The 25,770-nt window shown below is 47.2% G+C and overlaps 1 protein-coding gene across 3 annotated transcripts; it reads right to left on the bottom strand.

Moving 5' to 3' along the window:
* Positions 1 to 902: 902 nt before the first annotated feature.
* Positions 903 to 25,163, bottom strand: LOC118216711 (putative E3 ubiquitin-protein ligase UNKL). Of its 3 annotated transcripts, none has more exons than XM_035398125.1 (16): positions 24,757 to 25,163; positions 23,574 to 23,783; positions 17,138 to 17,314; positions 13,165 to 13,298; positions 12,152 to 12,287; positions 10,721 to 10,838; positions 10,435 to 10,519; positions 9,765 to 9,919; positions 8,355 to 8,534; positions 7,371 to 7,433; positions 6,301 to 6,478; positions 5,245 to 5,337; positions 4,473 to 4,679; positions 3,307 to 3,500; positions 2,429 to 2,686; positions 903 to 2,072 (listed from the first exon to the last, which is right to left on the bottom strand). In XM_035398125.1, exons 1-16 carry the CDS (start codon positions 24,819 to 24,821, stop codon positions 1,917 to 1,919), a joined length of 2,409 nt encoding a protein of 802 aa, XP_035254016.1. In that variant the 5' UTR covers positions 24,822 to 25,163; the 3' UTR covers positions 903 to 1,916. The 3 variants fall into 3 exon arrangements, with proteins under 3 accessions (XP_035254016.1, XP_035254017.1, XP_035254018.1); XM_035398126.1 differs by lacking the exon at positions 24,757 to 25,163 and adding an exon at positions 24,161 to 24,306; XM_035398127.1 differs by lacking the exon at positions 8,355 to 8,534 and having other exon boundaries at positions 24,757 to 25,159.
* Positions 25,164 to 25,770: the final 607 nt, after the last annotated feature.

Here is a 25,770-nt window from a genome sequence, read left to right as displayed (position 1 = left end):
GTGCACTGAACTTTCCTTTTCTTTAAGGTATTGGAATCCGCAAAGAAACCGTCTACTCCGCTCTCTGCGACTAACATGGACGACAACGAGCCGCGATTTCTAACGCTTGTGCCGACTAGCGTGAATTCCAGGCTACGAATCGATCCGCCGCCCCGGATCGCAAATTGAACCGGACCTCTTTCTTTCGAACATTGCAGAACATACTGATTGCTGTAAATATTAAAGGACGGGGTCTAAGGAGCACATACAAATACACTGTTCGTGAACACAGTAGTAGGTCATTTCAATTAGATTAACCTAAGCACATTACACTGTCGTATTTGACAACACAGTTTACAGATTCCACATTGCTGACGTCCTCCGTAAAGGCCTTACGGAATGTTGCTTCTCAGCGTTTAAAAAAGACAATTGCAAACACTGCCGGTTTGATTTTTTTCCCCCCCAACATATTTAAAAAAAATTAACATTAAAACTGTTACCCAATTTTTTTTGGGCCCATAACACTTAAATGAAAAGGATGCTCAATGCTTTCCGGATACTGCACCAATGATTACCAAAAACAGCACCAATTCCCTTTTAGACAGGAGAAATGGGGATGGGGTTTTAAAACTGATGCAAGGGTACAGGCACGGACAGAGTTACTCTGTCTGTACACCCCATCTGCAGAAAGAGTTACTCTGACAGTACACCCTATCTGCACAGTTACTTAAAGTCTGTACACCCCACCTGCAGAGTTACTTTGTCTGTACGCCCAACATGCTGAAACAGTTACTCTGTACATCCCACCTGCAGAGAGATATGCATCAGAATAAGCCAGTATACACCGTACTGAATATACTTCATTTGCAAAATAAAAATGAATTACATTTTTGCAGTAATGTGCACAAGCATTTAATTACCTAGTTGTTTTAACTACAATCTTAAATTGCTCACAGAGGCTTAAGTTTGAGGCAAGGCACTTGAGCGAGTCGTCGAGTATCAGTGATTTACTACTCGACAATTCAGAGAAGCTAGGAGTCCTGCTAAACGCACTTCCTCAGCCAATCACAGACTACCTCAGCGTCCAACCACTAAACAACCAAACAGAAAACAACAACAACAAAAATGGCAGCCGATTTCCTAAACGCTTTAGCATAATGTATGTGCCTTAATGATATCATGACTGCTGGTTATGCTTAAACGCATTACAGTCCACACTTTTTTTTATTCATTTAAAAATGTAAAAATCCTAAGCAACAACAATACAATTAATATCTATTTTTAGTACTTCTTTATATGAAAACTAACAATATATTTACTATACAATGATTTAACAATAAGAAATGTGAAATATTCCATTATGTTTCACAGTACACAAACAAAAGCTTCATACATTAGCATATTTAGTAAAAAATATAAATCTTAAAAATAAAAATAAAAACCCACAAAAAAAAAACCTACAAAGCAGCTTAAAGCAATTTTCTAGCGTAAACCTTTAAAGAATTCCCAGGTCGACAAAGTGCTTTTACAAGAAAATAATTTTCACATGACTAGTAGCTATGACAATGTTTGACTGATACTTTTCCAATTAAAACATTAAAAGTCACACAAGGGCCACGTAAATATAAATACTGAAGAGACAAAACAGCGTTAAACTGAATGCCTTCCAAATTGTTTCAATGATTTGTCCTTTTAAAAAAAAAAAAAAACAAACAAAAAGAAACAAACAAATTAAATATTACAGGACCTACCCATGTGTCAGTCAAACACTATTGCTTGCGTTCTAATAAAACTAATCAAATCCAATCACTACATGAAATACCGGGGAAAAAAAAAAAAAGAAGAGAAATTGCTGTTCTTAAATTGAGAGCATTATATACGCATTAGTAGTTCTTCAAAGGGCTAAAAGCATAAATAGTACCTCGGACAGATCTACGTCACCACTTGTGTATTTTCGTCTTGCAGTAAGGGCACTCCGCGCTGCCGGGCGCGCAGCTCTCGCACAGTACGTAATGCTGACAAGGTTGCAGGACGACGGAACGGTCGTGCTTTTGGCATACTACACATTTCTTTGATTGAAGCTGATATATTACCTGCGTGTCCAGAAAAGAAGAATTAGTGGACGTCACAGCAAGTGAAAAAAAAAAAAAACCACAAACACACACATGCTGGCGTTTACGAAACACAAGCCGCACTGTTTACTGATCTAGTCTTCAAACTGTTACTCTGCAACAAGTGCAAGACTGAATGTGCTTTTATAATGATACATAGCTACACACGTACATATGATATTATGACACATATACACTGCACACAGCAGTGTGAAGTGTTTCTGGCCTGTGGGCTAATGACTATGCCGGCTGTTAGAATGTTGGGCCGGGCAGCCCCTTAGCGCACGCTAGCTGCACACCCCCTGAGTAAATGTTCAGTAAAGGGAGCCCGTCCCTACCCCGTCTATCAGGTCCAGGTCGGTGCGCAGCTGGCTCTGGATGGAGTGCAGCTTGGGGAGGGGCAGCTGGTCCAGCTCGCCGTAGCTCCGCAGGAGCGGCACGCCGGGCGAGCGGCACAGAGCGTCCAGGTCGTCCTGGAGCTCCTTCAGCCGGCGCTCGGCGTCCTGCCGCTTCTGCGCCGCCAGCTGCCGCTCGGCCTCGGCGGCCTTCGCCTGCTCCTGGGCGTCCCGTGCGTCCTTCTGCCAGGCGGCGCAGGCCTGGGGGGGGGGGGGGGGGGGGGGAGGGGGCGGGGTGAGAGGCGGGGTCAGCCAAGTTCAATTCTGGTCTCTGCACCTTAAGAGCGCGCTACACTGTAGCTGTGCTTCGCCTGAATTTGCCAGCTGAACAAATGGATTGTGCGTCAAACTGTGAGCGTGCAGGTCGTTCTAGATAAACCCCTGCGCTACTAAACAGCGGAATGCCATTTGGCCTTGTGTGCACATCTCCGCAGTAGCATGTAAGTGGACGAGAAATATCTGTTCTATTAGCAAGACACTCTGTTTGACCTGTTGCCGGGCGGAAACTCACCCGTTTGACCTGTTGCCGGGCGGAAACTCGCCTGTTTGACCTGTTGCCGGGCAAAAACTCACCTGTTTGACCTGTTGCCGGGCAGAAACTCGCCCGTTTGACCTGTTGCCGGGCAGAAACTCGCCCGTTAGACCTGTTGCCGGGCGGAAACTCGCCTGTTTGATCTGTTGCCGGGCGGAAACTCGCCCGTTTGACCTGTTGCCGGGTGAAAACTCACCTGTTTGACCTGTTGCCGGGCAGAAACTTGCCCGTTTGACCTGTTGCCGGGCGGAAACTCGCCCGTTTGACCTGTTGCCGGGCAGAAACTCACCTGTTTGACCTGTTGCCAGGCGTCCTCCCACTGCTTGATCTTCCTCTTGGCCTCGTCCAGCTCCCTGAGGAGCCGCGGCAGGTCGGTGCTGCCCGAGGAGATGGCACCGGAGGCCCCGCCCCCGAACGCCGAGGGGCCCGGAGAGAAGCTACGACTCACAAAGTCCCAAATGCTGCCAGAGCCCCCGTTCAGACCTGCAGGGAACATACATGCCCCGTCCCATTAAACACAGCAGCACTGACCTGACCCTAACATGAGCCCTACCCCCTGTCTCTAAACCCTAACCTCTATCCCTAACACGAGCCCTACCCCCTGTCCCTAAACCCTAGCCCCAACCCCATCCCAAGACTCTAATGTCCATTCCTAACACAAACCTGTCCAAGGCAAATAAAAGGCTAAAGAGAAGCACATTTCTGCACCTACAGGGAGGGCCTAATGTCTGAGGACACAACCAAGACCTGATCGTTTTCATCATTTATCAAGGCCGAGTGCAATTATGATACTCCCTTTATTATTCTTATTTTTAAATAATAAGTCAAAGGTACACATTGGTATTTATTGAAGGGTAAAAGTTGTTAGCACTTGACGTGTCCGCCTTGATTACCACCTTCACTGTGCTTGGCATTGATTCCACCAGCTTATGCAACAGCTCATCTCCCATTTCATCCCAGCACTCTCTCAACACTTCCCATAGATTGTCCGTTGATGTTGCTTAATGTTTGGTCTTTTCCCTCTTCAGCTGCTCCCACAGATGTTCCACTGGGTTCAGGCCTAGTGACTGTGGCGGGAACGCCATCTTAAGCTCCACTTGTTCTCAAAAATGTGTTCTTGCGTAATTGGATGATCGTAATTGCATTATTCCTCGATAAACAAAGAAAACAACCAGGACCTGTACTTATACATTTGACCCCTGCTGTATAAACTGGTGTTCTTCTGCGAACCTGAGATGTGAAGATGCCCTGTGAGGCTGGCGCCTCCGTGTGGAAGCATGTGGTAAATGACACTCTTCAGGCTAAACATCTCCCATAGTTCCAATAATGCAAGTTGCATCACCCTACCATTGAAGCCCATGCATTCAAATGCGATGCATCTCATAAATATTCATGAATGGGCGGGGTCAAGCACAACACTGACAGAAGGGAAGGAAGCGGCCGCGGCGGTCTTACCCAAGGAATTCTGGGAGGAGGTGGAGGATCCCAGAAGGCTGTGCTCGGGCTTGGTGGGCGGGGCCTGGGGGGCCATCCCCGACAGGATGGACTGGGAGAGGGAGCCCAGAGGGGAGGCGGAGAGCGAGGAGGAGGACGGCAGGGAGGAAGAGTGCGCCAGGGACCGGGGGATGTTGACGGGGGCGGAGCCGGCGAGCAGCCGCTGACCTGGTGGGGGACACGAGCGAGACGCGGCCGCCGCGGTGGAGTCGGGAGAGAGCAGGCGAGCGCGCGAGCGCCCCATCTCACCTCAAAGTTACGGGCAACGATACCGCTGAGGGTAAAAGCAAGCCATGCAAGGGTCTTTCAGTAGTAACTAAAGAAAGGTGAGAGGTGCCAACTGGGCTCAGTCTGGGCATTCATTATACTAAATGAGCTTGCTCAGGGGTAGGACACAGTTTAAATTAACATGCACACGCCGAATATTAACTATTTACAAGCAGGCACTCCATTCGAACCCGAGTCGCGCTGCCAATGTGGCGATGCTAAGCGACGGCTTCATCATGCCGTGAGCAAACACAGCACGGCAGCTCCATGCAGGCCCCTGACCGGAGGACAGTGTGCCAGCTCTCTTATTGGACCAGAAGGAGCGAGCTCATTGGCCAGGCGCAAGGCAGACACGCCCACTTCACCTATTCCGCGCCGCACACCTCTCGCGGCAAATGCGCTTCGGCTGGCAACCTGCCGGCAGTCCATTCACAGTCACAGTCACACACGAGCGGGGAACTCTTACTTGTTAAGCCAATTCCGTTGTTTTCTTGCTCCTCCAATTCTTTATCGAGCGACGCGACGTTGATGTCCCGGAAATTCAGGTCGAGCGCGGAACCTGCAAGAGAAGCAGCGACGCGTTTCACTCGCCCGCTCGCGACCGGCAGCTCCGGAAACGCAAGCGCCGGCGTCCCGACGATCGCTAAGAGGACGATATTCCGGTTTTCGCAAGGTCAGAACGAAGGCACGCGAAACGCGCGGCCGTTTTTCAATCCGACACTACGGAGCGCGCTCCTACAGCAACACTCCCGCGACTGAGCGGCAGCCGCAGCCACGCGCTTCGGTGACCCGTGAGGAGCTCTTGAAGGGCGACGTAAAAACGCACAGCACCTGGGATCTGTAAAAGGACAGCCAGAATTCCCCGATGACCGCTGACTCACTTGTCTGCGACAGCAAGGGATTCTGAGTCCTGTCTGCACAGAGCCGTCCGCTCACACGCACTCGCACTCAGCAGCCAGCTGGTCACGTGACTCCTGACAGCCGGCTCTCTTCCTCTCGCTCTCCCTCTCTCTCTACCACTCTCTCCCGCACACTCTCACTCTCTCTCGCAGTCTCTTGCACACCCCTTCACTCCCTCTCCCGCTCTCTCTCTGGTGCCCCCTACCTCCCTCTGTCCCTCCCCTGAGCTCTGTGCCATAAAGCCTACACGAAACAGTCATAAGCATGACATAACACCTGCCATAACCAGTCATAACACTGCCATAACGTATGAAACAAATTCAAAAACAGTTGAAATGATTCACTCAAAACGAACGGCTGCTGCATGAATTGACATTAAGGCACGTAGCCGAGACCGATCAACCAACTACGCTAAAGCAGAATTAAGACAAAGTTGAAGGTCACAGCGCTCACGGTCCAGATGTTCGCCCGCCATCCTGCTCTGCCTGGCCTTTGAAAGCCGCGTGGTCAGGAAGCAGAGCGCCTGAAAGACGGACACGGGGCCGAGGGGGGGCGCGCAGAGGGGGGTGAGCCGAGCGGGGCGGGGCGGGCCGAGGGGAGCGAGCCTGGCTCTGTGACGCACCTATGACGGACTCCACCGTGTTGCTCCCGGGGTAGAAGGGCGTGGCCTTGGCGTTCATGGTGGACAGGGCGGTGGGGGAGGAGCTGTCCGAGCCCATGCTGGAGGCCAGGCTGGAGGTGATGCTGGAGGTGATGCTGGACGCCAGGGCGTGGGAGGCTGCAAACACGCTGATGAGGGTCTGAAAACCCAACAGAATGCTTGTCAATAACCCAACTGAGCGCTCATCATTAACCCAACAGAGTGCTTTTTAATAACCCAACAGAGTGCTCATCAATACTTCCTCTCTAATAACCCAACAGAGCACTTTTTAATAACCCAACAGAGTCCCTGTCAATAACCCAACAGAGTGCTTGTCAATAGCCCAACTGAGCACTATTCAATAACCCAACAGAGCACTCATCAATACCTGCTCTCTGATAACCCAACAGAGCGTTCATCAATAACCCAACAGAGCGCTCATCAATACTTCCTCTCTAATAACCCAACAGAGCACTTTTTAATAACCCAACAGAGTCCCTGTCAATAACCCAACAGAGTGCTTGTCAATAGCCCAACTGAGCACTCATCAATAACCCAACAGAGCACTCATCAATACCTGCTCTCTGATAACCCAACAGAGCGTCCATCAATAACCCAACAGAGCGCTCATCAATACTGCTCTCAAATAAAAGACCAAATTAAATCTGTTTACAATTACATTTCAACTATATATTCTATATTATTATTATTTCTTATTGTTAACCTGCCTGACAGTGGGCAAGGTGTCGCAGGGCACCTTCTGATGTTGTGGCACACAAGTACGTAAAATTAACTTTTTCAGCAAGTAATTCCAGCTAGCTAAATTCATAAAGGCCTACTGACACAGTCAGAGTAACGCAAGTGTTACATTCTTGTTGGCTAAATGACAGGTAATACTTTCTAGCTAAGGTTACACAAATTAGCTAAAACCTATTACCTGTTGGTAGTACTTTCTAGCTAATTAGGTAGCTAGCTACATAGCTATTGACAGCTAGCTAATGTTACCATAACATTTAAATAGTCACCTAACAAACTCACGGCCAGTCTCTCACCTGTTTGTCTTGGTCCGCTAACTTCTGGTTCCCATCTGCAGGGTAGCCCTTCAGGTTTTTGGCCTGAGAACAGACGATACATTCAGTGAACAAAAGGTAGCATGCTAATCAATTTCAAATCAATCTTTATTTAAACCTGCGGAGACAGACAAACCCAACATTGGTCATTAATGCCTTAAAGTCTTTTGGGGAAAAGAAAACCTGCTGTTAACACAGAGATGAGGAGACAGGAACAGCGCAGCAAGGGCAACACACTACAAAGAGGAAGCTGAAAAGATCCATACAAAACAAAATGGAGTCACTGAAACAACAATGCACCAGCATCACACTACAGCAGGAACTGAGCGGAGATTTTCAGACCTGTAACTCTGCCACAAAACGGTCAAATTCACAATCTAAGCAAAACGCTGTTCTCCAAGCGTGTCAAATAACCAACAACTATCAAAAGCCGACAAAAACTTTCTGCAAATCCATAACTTGCCATCGTGACACTGCTAGTTTACATGATTACCCAAAGACAACCAGAAGTAGAGCAATGACTCTAACAAACAAAATAAAAAAAGTAATGAAATGTTTCAAATGAACGTGACTCAAAACAACTGATACATGTATGTATCGTGCGTGTAACGGACCCCAAGGTAAACTGGCTAAGCTATTTCTTCCAGAGAGGGAGCGGGCAAGAGGGGGAAAGAGCGAGAGAAAGAAGGGAGAGAAAGAGAAGAGGAAGAGAGGGTGAGAGAAAAAGGGAGGTAGAGCAAGAAAAAGGGAGAAAGAGAAAAACAGAGAGAGAGAAGTAAGCGAGAGGGTAACAGGGGGAAAGAGAGAGAGAGAAAGAGGGGAGAGAGAGGAGAGGGCAAGAGAGAGAAAGAGAGGGGGGGCCAAGAGGGGGAAAAGAGCGAGAGAAAAAGGGGAGAGAAAGAGAAGAGGAGGAGAGGGAGAAAGCGGGAAGAGAGAGAGAGAGAGCGCGGGGGGAGCTGCGGGTACCTGGTCTTCCCGTTCGAACCCCGGGGCTTTGGGGTACGGAGAGGCGGGCGAGGACATGGCGGAGTCTGAACATAAACTACCGTTAGTTAAGCTTTTGGGCCTGCCGCCGGGTCCGACCGGGGACAACGAGCTGTTGCTCCCCGAGCTGGACGCTACGCTCGGACTACTAGAGCACGGGACCTGCGGGAGAGAAGCACAGGGGTCTCAGCGTTTCCCGAACCGCACGCGCTCGCGACCGGGGGGGGCGGGGGGGTGGGGCGGGGCGACCGCTCCTGCCGTGTCTGTCGGTTAAAACTAGGCGTGGCGTCGACGCGTTTGAAACGCCATTGCGCAGTGAAATCTGCTAATGTTTTCACAGGCCATGCAAGAGGTGCCAGAGAAACCTCTAAAGACGGTCTCACATTCAGTGGGCGGCAGTGTAGTATACTGGGTAAGGATCTGGTCTTGTAACCCAAAGGCCACAGTTTCGATTCCTGGGTAGGACACTGCTGTTGTACGATTCAGCAAAGTACTTCACCTGCAGTGCTTCAGTATATATCCAGCCTTATAAACGGATGCTATGTAAAGAGTTGTGTATCTTGTTCTGGATAAGAGAGTCTGCTAAATGCCTGTAATGAAATGTAATGTAATGTAGCTGTACTCATTTGATAAAAACTGGAAATTAATTGCGGACAATCAGCTGGACGGCTGTAATAATACTTAGTCTGGACTAAGTATTAGCTGGACTATGATGAACAGTCTGCGCTACATTTGGGTGAAATGCGAAACAAATGCAAAAACTGGGAAAGACATGAAAGACAAAAGGACAGAACGCAGCTCGGAGGGAAGAGCAGGAAAGTCAGGAGCTGTGCTACGTCTCGCACGTTAAAAACACAACCGGACTGCAGTGTGTGACTACCCACTCGCAGACATGGTCAGAGTCCCCAGGGATAGCCTCAGAGAGAGAGGAGCAGAGGACAGAAGAGAGGGGTGGAGGAGGAGAGGAGAGGAGAGGAGAGAGGGGTGGAAGAAGAGAGGAGAGGAGAGAGGGGTGAAGGAGGAGAGGAGAGAGGGGTGGAGGAGGAGCGGAGAGGAGAGAGGGGTGGAGGAGGGGAGGAGAGGCGAGAAGGGTGGAGGAGGAGAGGAGAGGAGAGAGGGGTGGAGGAGGGGAGGAGAGTAGTGAGGGGTGGAGGAGGGGAGGAGAGTAGTGAGGGTGGAGGAGGAGGAGAGGAGAGAGGGGTGGAGAAGGAGAGGAGAGAAAGGGGTGCAGAAGAAGAGGAGAGAAGGGTGCAGGAGAAGAGGAGAGGAGAGACGGGTGGGGGAGAGGAGGAGAGGAGAGAGAGGGGTCCAGGAGAAGAGGAGAGGAAAGAGGGGTGGAGGAAAGAGGAGAGGAGGCGCAGAGACGCGAAGCGGAGCGGATCTCAGACGTACGCTCCCTGATTGGCCGTTGTTGCTGGCGTTGGCGCTGGCGTTCCCCGCCAGGTCGGCCAGGGGACACTCGGAGCACTGCTGGCCCAGCTTGGCCTGGGAGCCCGAGTGCATCACAGTGAGCAGGGAGCTCATGGACTCCTCTGTGGAGGGCACCCCTGAAACAGAGAGAGGGAGAGAGAGATAAGGCCGTGTGTACCCCACACACCACACCACGCCGAGAAAAGAACAGTCTGGAGTGAGGCCGCCGCCCCCACACAAACACACTCACACACGCACACAAACACACACACACACTCACACGCACACACAAACACACTCACACGCACACACAAACACACTCACACGCGCACACAAACACACTCACACGCGCACACAAACACACAGACAAACACACTCACACGCGCACACAAACACACAGACAAACACACTCACACGCGCACACAAACACACAGACAAACACAGTCACACGCACACACAAACACACATGCAGTCACATGCAGAGTCACACACGCGCACACAGTCACGCACACACAAACACACTCACACGCACACACAAACACACTCACACGCACACACAAACACACATGCAGTCACATGCACAGAGTCACACACGCGCACACAGTCACGCACACACACACACACACACAGTCACAGTCACAGAGGCACTTACTTTCCACGTGCGCGAAGGCGCAGAACGGCCCTCTGGGACAGTAACCCGTTTGCCGCATGTCGTTGCATTTTGTAGATTTGTAAATCTGAAGAGAGAGAGAGACCCAGAACCGTTACACCACGCTGGGCAGGTCAGTCAATCTGCCAAAACACTGAGCCTTCCTCCGACGGTGTGCCAGAGACAGAACTGCTGCTCTGGCCAGGGCTAACAGACTCACCTGAGGATGGAGCTGCTGCTTGAAGAGGGACTGACAGACAAACTGACGGGTGGGGCAGGTAAGACTCACCTCGGGGTGGAACTGCTGCTCGGTGCGGGAGTGGCAGTACTGGCAGGACTCGCCGCTCTCACACTTGGACGGCTCTCCCCACTCGTCCCCGTGCTTCACGTTGGGACACGGCGTTGACCTGCCGGACAAATTACTCCCGCTCAAATCAACAAATAACCGCTCTACGTCCCTAATAGCTACACAAACAAGTGCTCTCCATCCCTTAAACACACACAAACAACCGCTCTATATCCCTTAAACCCACACAAATAACCGCTCTACATCCCTTAAACCCACACAAATAACCGCTCTACATCCCTAATAGCTACACAAACAAGTGCTCTCCATCCCTTAAACACACACAAATAACTGCTCTACATCCCTTAAACCCACACAAATAACCGCTCTACATCCCTTAAACCCACACAAATAACCGCTCTACGTCCCTTAAACCCACACAAATAACCGATCTACGTCCCTTAAACCCACACAAATAACTGCTCTATATCCCTTAAACCCACACAAATAACCGCTCTACATCCCTTAAACCCACACAAACAACCGCTCTATATCCCTTAAACACACACAAATAACCGCTCTACATCCCTTAAACCCACACAAATAACCGCTCTACATCCCTTAAACCCACACAAATAACCGCTCTACATCCCTTAAACCCACACAAATAACTGCTCTACATCCCTTAAACCCACAAATAACCGCTCTACATCCCTTAAACCCACACAAATAACCGCTCTACGTCCCTTAAACCCACACAAATAACCGCTCTACGTCCCTTAAACCCGCACAAATAACCGCTCTACGTCCCTTAAACACACACAAACAACCGCTCTACATCCCTTAAACCAACACAAATAACCGCTCTATATCCCTTAAACCCACATAAATAACCGCTCTACATCCCTTAAACCCACACAAATAACCGCTCTATATCCCTTACACCCACACAAATAACCGCTCTACATCCCTTAAACCCACACAAATAACCACTCTACGTCCCTTAAACCCACACAAATAACCGCTCTACATCCCTTTATTCCACCTCAAATTGAATTCACATAAACATCCCTTTATTTAAGCTCAAATTAAATCCACAAATATCTGTTCTACAACCCTTTATTTCAGCTCAATTATTTAGCAAAACCACATTCTTCACCAGATTTAATTTTTTCAATCATCGACATACAATCCAGATTCAAGCTAATTCTGCATGTGAATATAAACTCTTCAGATTCTGGGAAAATGAGAAAGCACAACTGCCCATCTTTGATTATTCTAAATAAAACACATCAGTAACCAAAACTTTAAATCACACGAAAGAGGAACTGTGTTCTGAACGTTGGCGAAGGCCCTTTTTTAAAGCAGTTGGGTTTGGAGTTGTGAGTGACGCAGGTGTCCCCGACGCAGGCGCCCCCCCTCCCGGTCACGCACCTGTACTTGTGCTTGCGGGGGTTCCTCCGGCGGTCCCGGCTGTTGTGGTAATGGGGACAGGCGTAGCCCTGCCGGCACAGCCGCGGGGGTTTGGTGCACTGGTCCGTTTTGTAGTTCGCCAAAACGAAGTTGGTGTCTGAGCAAGGTCACAACAAGGGCAATAAGTGAACATTAAATATGAAATATTATTACAGGTCAAACATACAGTCAGATCATAAGACAAAAAAAAATATTAAGAGATTTTTTAAATCCAGAACTTTAAAATGTTTTATATTATTTTAATAGATTTCTCTCCTCTTTTGGGGGACAAATACCGAATTACTTTTGACTGCTAAACTCTCTTTGCTCCACAAGATGGCGTTACCTCCCTTGAAAACGCTCAACTCAAAACAGCTTTGGGAAACTGTTGTGCTGTCAGGCTGCAATATTTACAATTCAGGAGAAAGGAAGTTCTCCATTCCGGCTCAAAGTCACAGTGCCGTCCATCCATTACAGGGCTGGCTGTGCACAAATAAATTAGGGCCCAACCTGGCATAAACTCACTAAATCAACCCAAGTGCAAAACTGTGCACCTCAGTGGTTCAAGTGAAAGCAGAATTGGGTGTTTGGATAATGCACAAGTGAAGGGGAGTGAGATACACGTGTGGAGTCTGAGGATGTTTCCCACGTTAAGACTGATAAGTGCATTCAGACTGATTTATGTTCATTCAGACCGATATGACTGAATTCACGCTGATATAAGTGCATTCAGACTGATTTATGTTCATTCAGACCAATATGACTGAATTCACACTGATATAAGTGCATTCAGATGAACACCTTTGGCTTTCAGAAAACACATGCACCTTCAACATGTAACGTGTAGGCAGGTGCATAAATCTGCCTAAATTAAAATTGTATTGAATTTCAAATGAGAGCTGTCACTTCGCTAACTTTTACTCTAAGAACTGCATGTGAAGCTGAATATTTGCGCGTGCTTGTCTGTGAGGCGGGCTGCCAGTGCAGTTCCTCACCCTGCCAGCGGGGGTCCTCGGTGAGAGTCTTCTCGATCATGGCCTGGCTGGCCAGCACCCCGGGCTGCAGGTCGGGGATGCCCTCCCCCGCCCCCAGCTGCCCGTTCTGCAGGGCCTCCTGCGCCTGGACCTCTCTGGGAAAATAAAACAGAACCAAGCTGCTCATCTAGAGCGAGGGGGCGGTAGCGTAGCATAATGGGTAAGGAGCTGGTTTTGTAGCCTAAAGGTCACAGGTTCGATTCCCGGGTAGGACACTGCCGTTGTTGCAAGGTACTTAACCTATTTTGCTTCAGTATATATCCAGCTGTATACATGAAATGTAATGCAACGTAAATGCTGTGTAAAAAAAAAAAAGCTGTGTAATTCTCTCTGGATAAGAGCATCTGCTAAATGCCTGTAATGTAATGTAGATCATCACGTATACTACAGCGCAGTACATTTATTTAGCACACTCTTATCCACAGCTAATTATGCTACAATGACATTACCTTATTTATTTATGCCAATCTTATTTAGAGCTATGTGCATTAAGCAGGCACTCTCACAACTACAGCATACAGATAGCAGGTGCAAGAGGCAGATGGAGAATACAGTGCGTCATGCAGCAGCATGGTTTCAGTATACAGCTTTAATGCTTCTGCTGATACAGCCATGGGAACAGAATGGTGGCATAAGCCCTACTGAGTCCCTTTCACATGAGCATCTCTGCTGGGAATCGCGAGCTCATCTGTGCCATTAACAAGGGTTCAAAACTGGCTGCAGTGCCAGCATTCCAATACTGGCAAGATGACATCACATGCGGAGGATTCTTGGAATTGTAGCCAAGCACTTATTCCACCACGGCCAATTTTCAACTTGCACTACACACAGATCGGTGACAGCTGAGCACTACCATGCCGAACTGCTGAAGCTAAGCAGCCATACACCCTGTACCCTTCTCATGGCTAACTGCTGAAGCTAAGCAGCCATATACCTCGTAACCCTTTCCATGGCTAACTGCTGAAGCTAAGCAGCCATATACCCCGTAACCCTTCTCATGGCTAACTGCTGAAGTTAAGCAGCCACACCACCCTGTACTCTTCTCGTGGTTAACTGCTGAAGCTAAGCAGCCACACCACCCTGTACCCTTCTCATGGCTAACTGTTGAAGCTAAGCAGCCACACCACCCTGTACCCTTCTCATGGCTAACTGTTGAAGCTAAGCAGCCACACCACCCTGTACCCTTCTCATGGCTAACTGCTAATGCCAAGCAGGTATGGGCTTTACTCATTCTAGTAGAGGGCCAGTAGTGGGCTCTCTTCCCTGCAGACCAAACAGAATGGCCCAGTGGGGACACTGTGCTGCAGGAGGTAACGTCCATCAGATGAGATGAGCATCTGACTCACTGTGGTCGCTAAGGGCCACAAGAGTAGGGGGTCTAACCCCAGTGTCCTGGTCAAATGTTTTGCAAAAACTGGCTAGATCTGAGCACCTAAGGCAGCAGTGTAGTGTAATGAGTAAGGAGTTGGTTTTGTAACCTAAAGATCGCAGGTTCGATTCCCCGGTAGGACACTGCCGTTGTACCCTTGAGCAAGGTACTTAACCTGCATTGCTCCAGTATATATCCAGCAGTATAATTGGATACGATGTAAGTCGCTCTGGATAAGAGCGTCTGCTAAATGCCTGTAAAACTAAAAAAAAAAAAAAAAAACTAAAACAAATCATCCTCTACATCTGATTGGCTAGCAATCCCGTGCTTTCCTACCTAATATTATTCCCCAGGTCATTACCTCAAAAGACAAGCAAGTTTTCATTTGACATGCCTGGCTAAACAAAATAAATAAGTATTAATGCTAAAAATAATTCTGCCTCCTGAACACAAACACCAGCTGCTCGGATGCAGTTCTTATCCGATGACATCACAGCACTCGGGCCGCATTCAGATTCCGAGCCCACGCTCAGATTGGGTTTGAACGCCACAGCCGGCAGACTGTCCGGCCTCCTCCACAAGAGAAGGAATCTCACACCTGCCACTCACTTCCAATCACTGCCCCCTACGGACAGGAGGGAGAATTACACCACCCTTGGATCACAATGAAATACCCTGCCGAAACACACAACATGACAAACTTTTTTTTTTTGCTTCATCAAATTAGAAATAAATCTGCTCTGAACTTCAGAAAAGAAGGGGACAGCATTGGGTCATATCAGAGTCAGAGGTCTTTGCAGCCCTGAAAAAAAACTGAACATGAAGATATTTGCGGATAAAAGCACTTGAATAAGTTTGATCAAGATTATTTCGGCTCGTCCAACTTTCTTCTTAGTGATATCTCACGAGACGGCAAAATACCGAAATGACAGAAGGGGAACCTCTTGCTTCGACCGATGTAACACACGTAAAAATGAAGCATCACATCAATTCAATTCACAGTTTACAACCCATTCCTTAGCCAGTACTTCTGTCATTAAACATAAGCCGACTTCTTAAGTCTCTCTTTAGTCATGCAGCCAGATAACACAGCTGTGCGCAAATATTCACAATCCATTTTCTGGAGTAGCTGTTTGTTTGCATGTTTGCTTATTTACTTATTTTTTGCCCAAAGGCTGGTTAGACAATCGTGTCCATCAACTAAGGGCAGAATACATGGCCCGCTACCAGCGCGATCTTGTCCGCGTTACACTTACCCTCTCTTAAATACACTGGCAAACGTTTCAGTAGCCAGTAGCTCATAAGCATGGAGGCTGCAGTCTCTTGGCACTGCGTTTTAGCACCTGGCACTTCAGCAACTCCGAGAAATCCCTCAATGCGCTAATTGTATCCTCTGCGGAAAACAAATCAATTGGAAAATAACGAGATGAAGCCCCTAATTAGCACGAGGAGCGCTCCGGGGACCAAAATAATCTACCACCAACAATCCCTTCTGCAGGGACTGCAAGCTAATCAACACTTCCTGAGACCACAAGTCACTGGCAGACTTCATAGAAGGCTCCACAAAATCTGCGGGAAAATAAACAGACGGCTTTTTTTTTCGAATTTAGCTTGCGCCGAGCTAGATCTCGGGACGCTAATTCGTCACTGGAAGAGCCGCGCGAGAAAGCGTTCGCCTTCGCGCCCGGCAAGACCGGCCGACGGGAAGCTGTTCCCTGTTCCGCCATAGTCGCCTGAGCAAACCGGTGAGGCTTAGGAGTACTGTAGTCCATTTCAGGTCCTTCCGCCGACACCTTTTCACCAAGCCGATTGGTTCAATCCACTATAAATATCTCTTCACCTATTCCTTCGGTTTTATTTCTGGTCCGCTTTTGTTAGCAAGCCAGCTCTCATTCAGCTTTTTACAGATGCTAAAATGGAAACCCCTGCAATTCTTTCTAACTCATCTCTGCGTAACGGCTGCACAGTAGTGCAGTGGACAGCACCGACACCCCACAGTGCGGCCCCGGGTTTGTTCCCCCCCCCCCCGTGGGTTCTCCGGGTTCCTCCCACAGACCGCAGACATGCAGGAGAGTCTAGAATGCCAGTAGATACGAGTGTGCGAGTGAATGGAGTGTGTAATGGACGGGCGATCTGTCCAGGGTGTATTACAACCTTGCACCCAATGGTTACAATTAATTTTGGTACGTTGAATTTGCCAGGGTTACCTTGAATTTGCTTGTACCCGACTCCAACAGACATTGTTGAAGCTAGTAGCTCAAATTAAGACAAAAATGCAACAGGGCCGAGTTTGTCGTGAAAATGTATCAATATCAAATTACAAAATCAAACGGAGCATCGTATCGGAAGCACATTCACACGGTATGCTACATCACGGATTAAATAAGTACAATTCAATCCCAGTTATTCATTTTAAATCAAAAGAACACCATTTGATAGCATCAGGCAATGTAAGCACATATATAAATAGGCTATTTGACTGTACACAGAAACGCTGGCAGAACACACGGAGGGGAGGTGGATGGGGGGAATGGGAGGGGGGGTAGGGGGGTGGGGGGGGGGTACCTGATGTCGTAGACGGGCGGGCGCAGGTCGTGCGGCCCGTGGGCGAAGGCGCAGTGGGGGCCGTTCTTCACGCAGTGCCCGCGGGTGTCCGTCTCGTGGATGCACGTGCCCGTCTTGTAGTAGCGGAGGTGGTACTTGCGCTCGGTGTCGCCGGTGGTCCGGTGCAGGTACGGACAGCTGGACGGGCGGACACAGACAGATTAAGCGAAAGAACAGTAAAATAAAACAGCTAAACACCCAGTACTGTCAAACAGCTATGCTATAAATAAAGAACCAGACATAATGCATGCCATAATATTTACCTATTGCTATTCTGAAGGGATTCTAAAATTCTTTACCCAGGAGGCAAAAACGTTTCTATACCGCCTGCTGCTAGAGGGTTTGGTATTGGTCTTTTAAGACCTTGTGCATGATGTCACAATTTCATTTAAATAAAGCTAAAATCATTTTTTTCCTCATCCATAACAGCATATTGTCGTGTGGTTGAGCTAAAAGTAGCTGTGTGGTGTTGACATTGCTCTCGGGTGTGGTGAGCGTTTCTTTTGCTCATGCAGCGCCCCTGGTGGTGAGGCAGAGCCACAGCGCTCTCTAGCACATGGTGGAGAGCTACAGTGTAAAAAGGAATTCTTTGAAAAGCCAGACATCAGTCATGATAACTGCTGGCATTCTCTACACATAAAGACAAGTGACAGTCTTCAGACAGACAGACTCCACATGCAGTCAGTGCATTATGAAAGCAGCTTTGGTTCAGACTCTTTCCCTCAGCTGGATCTTTAGATTAGAGAGCAGCACATCCTGTACCAGCAAACAGCAGAGTACCTGCACTCTGGGGAATCAAGAGCAGCACATTCTGTACCAGAAAACACCAGAGGACCTGCACTCTGGGGACACAGAGAAGCACATCCTGTACCAGCAAACAGCAGAGGACCTGCACTCTGGGGAATCAAGAGCAGCACATTCTGTACCAGCAAACAGCAGAGGACCTGCACTCTGGGGGGACAGAGCAGCACATCCTGCACCAGCAAAGAGCAGAGGACCTGCACTCTGGGGACACATGAACAGCACATCCTGCACCAGCAAACAGCAGAGGACCTGCACTCTGGGGACACATGAACAGCACATCCTGCACCAGCAAACAGCAGAGGACCTGCACTCTGGGGACACAAGAACAGCACATCCTATACCAGCTAGGCTAATGGCAGAGGACCTACACACTGGGGACACAAGAACAGCGCATCCTGTACCAGCAAACAGCAGAGGACCTGCACTCTGGGGACACAAGAACAGCACATCCTATACCAGCTAGGCTAATGGCAGAGGACCTACACACTGGGGACACAAGAACAGCGCATCCTGTACCAGCAAACAGCAGAGGACCAGCACTCTCAGGATGTCTGTGAGGTTTTTCCATCAACACTTAAATCCATTAAACTGTTGGGGGGGATTCAATATGCACATCTGACAATTATGCATGACAACAGTAACACTGTCTATGCCAAACTGTAGGTGTCAAAGAAATGTGACAAATTCATTCCAACAGTCACCAAATCCTTAAGCTTTCCATTCTGGGTGAGAAATACGGCTCCTCCCGGCCAAGAGCGGGAAACATAACGGGAGCCGTCGCGGCCGTGCCATCGCATACTGACGGGCTTATTTAGAACAATAATCCTGCGCTATTCAAAGGGTTCCGGTTGCCACGGCAACAGCCGCCCATGTCAATGGGGAAGGCTGTCACTAAGGAAGAGAGCGAGGGAGAGGCAGCCAGACATCCCAGCCCCCCCCCCCCCCGCCCCCGCGTCCCGCCCCCCGCCCCCAGCATCCCCGAAGGACGCTCGTAAACGCGGGCGTCGGAGGTGTCCGCTGGTCTCAGAATGGCCGCCATTGTGACTTCTAGCCATCCCTTCGAACGATCGGCGATAGTCCACCAAGGGGTCTCCACGGAGACAGGCAGGCAAAAGATCACGGTGGGAGGTCTCTAGTAGTCCCTCAAATCAGCACGACTCTTCAAAGACAAACGGCTTACATGCAATTACCCACCGCTTTACAAGAGACCCTGTGAGGCGCATGGTATGCGTTTAGGGGTTGGGGGCGGGTGCAGAGAGCTTTAATCACATCAGCGAGCGTTCCTCCTCGCCCCACAGACAGCCCCAATCACCATCCTTTCACATAAATATAACTCGATATTCAACTGCGCAACGTTCAGATAACGTTCAGTCGACAACCAGACAACGTTCAGTCAGTGAGAACGCACAGGGGGCCAAACCGACCCCATTTCAGATGGGGGGGACAAAGAAGATATTAGTTTCTGAAAATGATCAGTCCAGAGGTGCGTTCAAATTCAGCGAACAGAGGCAAATGTTTGTGGCAATTTGAACAGCTTTTTAAGAATGTTCCAAATTGTTTGCATTAAACATAAACAGACATGGCAACGAGAGCGTTTGTACTCACAGCCGCTTCTGTGATCATCGATGATAGGAAAACAATAGCTAGCTAGCGAACAATAATAACATTGGCTAGCGTTAGCAATAACATTATTGAAAAAACTGATCCCACTTAACGGCATCTTCAATTGAAATACCCATCTGGGAACATTTCCCTCCAGACCGTTCGCTTAAGTTTGCAAACGTTCGCGGGGAACACAAAGCTAACGGAAAACAGTTGAAGTAGTTTGCAAACGTTCGCCTTGTTCGCTGAATTTGAACGCACCTCAGGATCAGAACCAGTTTGCAAACCCACCGCACTGTACATAAGCCAGACCCTTCTTACTTGAGAAGTTGTTTTTCCTGGAAACCACTCCAGATAGAACAAGCAGCGCTTCTAACTGACAGATTTTGGATTTCCCTCTCAATTTCAGCATTTCGATCCCAGAGGGTTCATGTAGTAACCAGAGGGCCTCCAACACCAGAACTGGGACTGCTTTAGCTTCTCCGCACAAGGCTGACAGTTGGAAATGCAAATAAAATTTTCCGATCATTCCCTCACAAAGGCACAGGAAACTAGACTCAGAGTTATCCCTGATCTCACTCACAAGGTAAGACACTGGAATCCTGGTAACATTGTTCCGACACCTAAATTTTTACCTTTTTGACAGCTCTAGTACTGACACCAGATACCAATTCAATACAACAGCGATAACCAAAAATTTCACATGAAAGGTAAAGTTAAAATATCTTTTGAAAGACAACATCAGAAATAATGTAACGAGATGTGAGCACTTTGTGAACAATACCACGGCAATTGTTAAACCATCAACATACATTAAATTATACTTGTCATGTATCTACCTGTTAGTATCCATGCCTATCGGGATTTGAAGTTCCTGAAGAGATTGGGGTGGTTGTCAGACAGATGCTTTGCAAGGTTGGACATGTTGTTTCCCTTGGCGAGACAAGCTTCTCAGCATTTTTTGCAAAAGGCCGCTGTAATAATGCTGTCAGGCTCACCTTTATCATCGGCTTTGTAGGCAAAGTACCGTCATATTTCAGCTTGAGCGCACTCATTTCCAACAAGTTGGGGACGACCAGCGTTATCTACAGCTGTCGCTAGTCGTTTAAGATTAATCCCACGCTCGCGCTCGCGCGTTTCAACGACAGGGAGCGAGCGAGTCAGCCAGCCTCTCAGTCAGAGACATCCACCGTTCTTGGCCGGGCCCTTGGGGTCCAGAAAAAAAAGTAGAATGTGACACTGAATACAAAGAAAAATGGCTTGGAAAAAAAAAAAAAAAAAAAACCTTGTGCAAATCAATTTATGCAAAAGGCATGAAAACACTAAATGAGACTAGTCTTTAACTGTAGAGAACACAATAGAAACCATTCAGGGCACCAGGCTAAGACATTAAAATGATGGACTTCGGACAGAATTAACCCAACATTCTCCGGTGGGGTTAATTAAACATAACGATGTAGGCCTGAAGCATTTCCAAGCCCCTGATTAAGTCAGATGACTTGATTAGATTTACTGGAATTCTAATAAAAGACCATGATTTATTCTAATAATATATAGCACCTGCAGCTATTCCCAGAAAAAAATCTTCTCTTTATCATATGCATGGAATTTAAATTAATTTATACGTTATTGGGAAAACGCATTATAAAAAATTAATGGAAGGGCAAGTCCTCAGTTAAAGGTACAGCAAGTAGATGGACACAACAAGCCTCCTTATCTGCTTATAACTGTTCTCAGGTGAAAGCTAACATGAGCCCAAATGATGCTTAGACAGCCACCAAGACCGGTGTTCCTCGAACGTGTGTTTTTCAAGATTACAGCCTATATTATAAGTGACTGATAGAATTCCCTGTTACTGACCTTCATATGTTAGAAAAATAAACTTTATATTCTAGGTAGACAACACCGTATGGCTAATTTATATATTCATCCTTTTAAAGTCTAATCCACCAGCTCTCCTTCTGAAGAGTTGGAAACAAGCACCTCTTAATGGAAGGAGACTGTCTAGACCAGGTGTGAGAAACGCTCTGTCTCTATCATATACAGACATTTTACACATAACAGTGCACGTGCCGCTATCAAACATGCATTTCCACACAGAACAGTGCACGTGCCGCTATCAAACATGCATTTCCACACAGAACAGTGCACGTGCCGCTATCAAACATGCATTTCCACACAAAACAGTGCACGTGCCACTATCAAACAGACATTACACAGAGAACAGTGCATGTGCACCAATCACATTTTTGCAGTGTGTGTTAAGCACTTAGCTCAAGGCCCATTTAGGAATCAAATGTGCCACAAGATACAAGAGCAGAGCCCATCCCTGTGCTAGGCAGTGTGGCAGGGTGGTTAGGGACCTGACTGGTAGCAGAGCACATCCCTGTGCGTTATGCTAGGCAAACTAGCGAAGAGTAAGAGAGCAACAGAACAACAAATCAAAATACACGTACTTGTGAAAAGTTGAAGACAATCTTCAGAGCTAAAATCCGCACTAAATAATCAGTAACATCAATGGCCAACATTAATGCTGAACAAGCAATTGTGTAGCTTTACTATTAAGATGAAAGCAAACAAAAACAGCATTGTAATTTATTCATGTGGGAGCCACTTTTTGCAACCATAGTCAGGACACTCTTAGCAATTTGGTTCTATCGCAAAACTAAGCTTTTACAGAACACCATTTAAAATGTACGTCAGTTTCTGAGCTATAATTTGACATTATATGATTTTACATCTCTAATCAGCATCACGCAGAGTACTTGTAAGCTTATATGAATACGCCAGTCTAAAACTGAGAAACGTGCCCGTCCCGTTCAATAAAGTCGAGCATAAAAACAAATCGGAGCGGAGCTCAGACAGAAAACAGACCCACTTCGCACAGACGCTTATCTCAATCGTACACACCGAAGGAACGGATGCGCACCACCATTCAGCCAATAGCAGGCCGCTCCGTCCGAAGTACGACCAATCACAGCCGAGTAAAAAAGGGGCGTGTGTGCGCGTTACACCCCCTTCGAAAAACAAAGCTCAGGAAGACATGCAACCAGAACAAATTCTGCGTTCATTAAAAATACAAAAGAGTGGACCACACTTGCGCATTTGAAAGCGTAGGATCTGAATGCCTTAAACGCCCCGACACATTATCTCGGTTTTTAGATCAGTCACAACGCGACACAAAGCCCGCGGAACAGCAGACAGGACAGCGACAGCAGAGCGCAAAAAGTCACCAACACATTACACCCAATGCCTGTAACTAATAAGCGCATTTCTGCGTGTATGTGTCACTATACAAACACAACAGCCTATGTGGTCTCCTTAATCGCGAAAGGCGCCGTTTAACATTAGTCATCTTCACTTGAGGATGCGCTAATGTAAGCTACAAGTGCTATTGGAAAAATAATTTAGTTGCTGGTTCAGCTATAATCAACATCGAAGCCTAGTGGCTGTACATGAAAATAACGAACAGTTACGTTTAAAGACAGGTAAACAAGGACCATTCTTAGCACGTGGATATGCACATGGATAGATGTCGGTAATGTGTACCTAATCTGGCCAAGGAATCAGACATTACTTCCTTACTATATCGTTAGTTAGCTAATGGGTCATTTGTTTTGCTAACGTGGGCTACGGTCTGAGAACGTGTTGAATGACTAGGCTACTATAGATCAGCTTGAAATTTCGCTCGCTGTCTGTGCAACTTAGCATGGAATTCACAACTAGTAAAACGCGCGTTTCTTCGATGCAGGGAACTTCATAGAAATCACGTTAGCTCACTAGTGCATGCACCGGTCTCTCATCCCGTCAATTCAATTTGGCAAGCCAGCAATCACCCGTGAAATATCACTCCATATTTCATGTAGCTTTAACATGATATCCAGCCAACGTCCCGTCGAGCTGAATAGCGAACAAGACACAAAACCACATAAAAAGGACAATAAAATGATCCGCTCGCAAAACCGTCAGTTCTGCGTATCTTAATACTTACTCATCTCCATCAGGGCAGATGCCAGTTGTTTCGTCGTACTTGGTACAATAAACATCGGGGCTGTAGTTAAATGTCCCGTCTCTTCTTCTAATCGGTCGTCTCCTCCGCTGGTTTAGGAAATGCCAATGGAAACACGTGAAGGGTCTATGCTGGGTGCACTTGTGCTGCAAAAACAGCGGGCACTGTTCGGTCCTAAACTCCTTTAAATAGCTGCAAGGAAGAATGTTACAGTGTTAGGAAACGTTATTTTTTATTAATTGCTTTCGCCAGAAGCACAAGTCCACATAAAGATACGGTTAACAACCATTTATATTATCCAACGTAGCTTCTGAAAATCTTGCAATGTAATATGCTGTCATTTTCCCGTAACATGTGCGATTTCAATCTTATTGCTCGCTGTTACAAATCAGATTGGATCAGAGCTAAGGTTAGCTAGCAGGAAAGCTAGCTGAAGAATAGCTTTACACATTTCTGTCAATTTCGCAAACTCTGGCCTCGCTTATAATGCCATCATGTCATGCAACGATTAACGAAATTGCAGCCATGCTGTGGTTGTAAGTAAAGTAAAACTGCTGAACGTAACTAACCAATTTTCACTGTTGATCATTGTTACAAGTAATGTCAGTCCAATCTGCCAAAAGTCTACTTGTACTCACGCAACTTGGGTATTTCCATAGAAGTTGCGCACACTTTCTGGCGTAGAGGCAGTTCGAAGTACTTATGTGTACGCCAACAAAGGACGCGTAGAGACCAACAAATTTGGGCCGAGATGGAAGAGGAAAATAAAGTAGAAAGGAAGCAGGGCTGCTCGCTAAGCTACAAAGACACAGTTGCAGTGGCTGCACAGCTAGCTCACTTGCCTGAGCTACAACTGAATCACTGGATTTGTTTAATGTTATCGAATTTAGGCATAACAAGCTCATAACAGTCATCTCGCAATTATTCAAATAATTTCGTCTAGCAAGTAGCTCCTGTACTTCTCAGCCGCTGGTTTTGATAACTAGCTTGCTTGCTGGTAGCGTATTGCTACGTGTATTGGTAAGATTTTACAAAAGAAAAAAGCACCATTTTAACGCGCTCTGAAAGATGAAATAGCGACTGTTGCAATTTTGCAACAACCAGCTGCACGCCACTGTCCGTTTTTAAGAACCTATTTTCTTCCATTAACGGTAGCTTTACTTACGTGTAGTGGGTCGGTTTCTCGGTTTGAGGAGAAGCGCTCGCCGCCGTTTTCGAAACCGACGGCATTTTCAGTCAAAACAATATAAAGCGCCTGCGCGAAGGCCGCTGCGCTCCCCGCACTTCCCTGCGCCGCTGCAGGGCAACATGGGCTACTGGCGGGACAAACAAACAGCACTAATAAACCCTGGTCCCCAGCGCGGAGACTCGGCCCGGGCACAGCCCGGATCACTGCACTAATGTTCCCTATATCGAACCATATCCTGCCATTCAGCGCTATCCAGATACACTCATATAGTACCGCGTTCCCTCTATCAGTTTACGAAAACGCGAGAGTAATCTTAGCGTCATTTATTTAAGTACTGGAAACAATATCGTAGATACAATGTTAGGGCATCGTGGCTTTGATAAACTCCTGCTCTGCATCCAAATACAGTTAAAATAAGTATTTAAGACAATGATAAACAGTTATGTGTGTGTAAAAGACATATACATGCTTAATTTGTTATTCTAAATTACAAACATGCAACACTGGATTAGGCCCTGCAATAATTTAGCACAAAGACCAATTCCCAATGCTTTTTATCCCCACTCCAATTCACTGCACTGTAAAAATGTATCCATCTACAGTTCGCACATAACTGTATGACAAGGAGAGTGAAATTACAATTGAATTGCGTAAACGTAAAGGACTGACCAAGCGGTATTAGCGTTACACCCCATGTCAGGTTTTATTAGTGATCTGTTCTTTCTGCTGTAATTAATTTACTCCCTACGTGTTTAAATGTTGCTGAACAAAATAGTCTTTAACTCTTTGGTCAACTTTTGCAGGATCAGAATCATAATACAGAATGCCATTATCACATGCATCTTACACTTTAGATAATGGATGCTTGTGTACAGAAAAACACCACAGGCGTCCATGGGTGTTATTATTACTCAAATTTGGGTTCCAAATAATAAAAATTACTGTGAAGGTTGAGGGTAGGGCTGCCCAACCCTGTTCCTGGAAACCTAC

This window comes from Anguilla anguilla, chromosome 17 (assembly GCF_013347855.1).
Source record: "Anguilla anguilla isolate fAngAng1 chromosome 17, fAngAng1.pri, whole genome shotgun sequence".
Taxonomy (NCBI): domain Eukaryota; kingdom Metazoa; phylum Chordata; class Actinopteri; order Anguilliformes; family Anguillidae; genus Anguilla; species Anguilla anguilla.
This window is presented reverse-complemented; position numbering and strand designations above follow the sequence as displayed.

Bases quoted from the DNA above. Each gene is read 5' to 3' on its own strand.
- LOC118216711 (XM_035398125.1), bottom strand. From the start codon at position 24,821: ATGCCGTCGGTTTCGAAAACGGCGGCGAGCGCTTCTCCTCAAACCGAG. The intron at 17,315-23,573 runs GTAAGTATTAAG...CCGCCCGTCCAG, and splicing joins ATCTGCCCTGATGGAGATGA to CTGTCCGTACCTGCACCGGA. The intron at 13,299-17,137 runs GTACCCCCCCCC...TTATTTTCCCAG, and splicing joins CCGCCCGTCTACGACATCAG to AGAGGTCCAGGCGCAGGAGG.